At 43.6% G+C, this 2,500-nt stretch overlaps 1 protein-coding gene across 1 annotated transcript in view; it reads right to left on the reverse strand.

The window, feature by feature from the left end:
• The window catches only part of srpk2 (SRSF protein kinase 2), a 64,349-nt gene that overhangs the window by 27,897 nt on the left and 33,952 nt on the right, over positions 1 to 2,500 (reverse strand). The window contains exons 4-5 of the mRNA XM_084095245.1: positions 2,286 to 2,394; positions 202 to 289 (exon numbers count right to left, since the gene is read on the reverse strand). Coding sequence (XP_083951371.1) covers positions 202 to 289; positions 2,286 to 2,394 — 197 coding nt within the window. The remainder of the gene's footprint in view (positions 1 to 201; positions 290 to 2,285; positions 2,395 to 2,500) is intronic.

A 2,500-nucleotide genomic window follows, 5' to 3' on the forward strand; every position in this document is an offset into this window, starting at 1 on the left:
AGAGAGAGAGAGAGAGAGAGAGAGAGAGGTGTGTGTGAAGGAAGGAAACAAGGCATGTCTGACTCCAGTGATCGTGTCACATCTGTGTGTATGTGAGTGAGTGTGTGTGTGTGTGTTTGAGAGTGTGTCTGTGAGTGTGTATGAGTGTGTGTCTGTGTGTTTGTGTGTGTTAGTGTGTGAGTGAGTGTGTTAGGTACTCACACATCTGAGTAATTTAATTTCATCCAATGCCGTTTCTGTGTAATGCTGTGCACTCTTCACAACCTTCATTGCAACAAAACGCTTCGCTCTGTTAACACACACACACACACAGTTTATACTCGCAATAAGTAACACACACACACACACAGTTGGTAACACACACTCACATTTGGTAACACACACACACACACACACACACACACACACACACACACTCACACACACTCTCTCTCTCTCTCTCTCTCTCTCTCACACACACACACACACACACACACACACAAACACACAAACACACACACACACTCATATAAGTACAGCTTGCCTCTCTTTGAATGGGGCAATTCTCCAACACTTACATTTAAATTTCATATTTGGATCACCAATGAAATCTGACAACAACTGTATCATAGATGTTGTTTCTTATGCTCAAATGCTTATTTGTCAGGTGCAGCACAAGGGTTTCTATTCAGCTTATTTTCGAACGCGGAAGTAAACATGGGTCCAATTTCCGGTTTTTGTGCGGCACTTCCGTTTCCTCGCTTCCCTGGGCTAACTAATGATATCGATCGCAAAGGATTATGCAGAGTTGACAGAAAAATGTTACACATGCCGTAGCAGATGAATACAACAAAGAGCTAAAGCCCCGCCTCACCCAGTTCGGGTACCGGACCTGGTTGAAATACCCATGCATCTAGCTGGCAGACTGCCAAAACTTCGCCGGCGCCTTCAGCCCTCAGCCCCGCCCTGAACACGGTCGAGCCAACGCTGGACTAATATATCTATGGAGGTATTTTGTCATGTCAAATGTATTAATAATGCCATCAGAATGCAACCAAAGCACAGGATAGCAATAAGTAGATGGCTGGTTATAAATAATTGTAAATCATACAAAATAAATGCCATGATCATGATCATGCCATGATGACTAGATTTTTAATGATTTTGTTTCTCCTTGGAGTTTTTATTGAGACTTCGTAGCCCAGCCACTTTTCTGGTATCGGGTGGTCATCTGTAGGTCTTGTGTTCACGAAATGAAAAGAACAAACATACAGTCGTTTCGGTGGTTTCTTCAAATGTAAAGCTTTTAACCACAGGCGAAGGGATTCCTCAGGCCGGTGACACACTGGCTGCGTGGCGTGTCCGTTTTTATTTCGGCTCCCATGTTATTAATGTTAACAGGTTAGAGCTTGCACACTGCCTAAAACGCGTGCATGCTAGAAATAGAATCGACGCCTATTTTTCACGCGACACGCAAGCGTTTTGGAAGCGTTTCCAGGCTAAATAGAATAGGAAAATATGTTTGTATGTCATTTTGACATGAATACATATTAATAAATGACATTTTCATGTTTGAAAGTTTAGGTTTTGACATAAATGCAGATATAAATGTAATAAAAAATTTATATATTATCGATTTTCAAATATTACACCTGTCAATACAGAACGAAATTCTGTAGCCTATTTTGCCGTCAACACACGACGTTGTCTTTGCTGCTATATTTTTGTTAACATGAAGTATAGGCCTTCCACAATTCTCTCCCCATATGTCGAATATATCACCAATGAGGCTTATCATATGTCACCTAGCAGCAGCAGCGCCGCGTCAGACACGTTTCTGTTGTGCAAAGACATGGAAAACACCACGCTCAGGCCATGCAGCCAGTGTGTCGCCGGTCGTAGGGCGCTTGATGATTAAAATGTCAATGATTTCGATTATTAAAACACTCCTGCTCCAAGTAAATCTTTATTTTGTACCAGTTATTATGACATCTAACTGCACAAACAATCCTGGTCTTCCTCAAAGCCATAACAATGAGTTAGTTGTTATGAACACTTGTTTGATTAACCGCTACACTGAAAAGTGAGTTAGCTCGCCAGTGACCGGAAGTGCCTGACCGGAAGTCTCGCACAAAATACCGTCAACTGGCTGCGTCCGTATTTCCGTTAAAAATAAGGTGAATAGCAACCGGAGCTTCTAACAGCAGCTGCAGTGACGCGATGACTTCACCAAGCAGCGATTGGCTGTTTAATGTAGAAGGCGGGGCTTATTCTGATAAGTCAGATGAGTGTTTGCCGTTACTCACTGGATGTCCCAGCACAGCCAGACGGTGGAGAAGTGGCCCCAGCCCAGCTTGCGGATCACATGGTACCTGCCGTTGAACAGGTCCCCGATCTTGACCAGATGGTATCCTCCTGCGACACAGAAACACGAGAGCGTCGATGAAACGGGAGAATCCGGATACAGTTTCCTTCAGCTTCTCAGAGCTCAGCTGTATCCTCATCCGGCACTCACGCTTAT

The sequence above is a fragment of the Abramis brama genome (genome assembly GCF_963993115.1).
Source record: "Abramis brama genome assembly, chromosome: 20".
NCBI classification, from domain to species: domain Eukaryota; kingdom Metazoa; phylum Chordata; class Actinopteri; order Cypriniformes; family Leuciscidae; genus Abramis; species Abramis brama.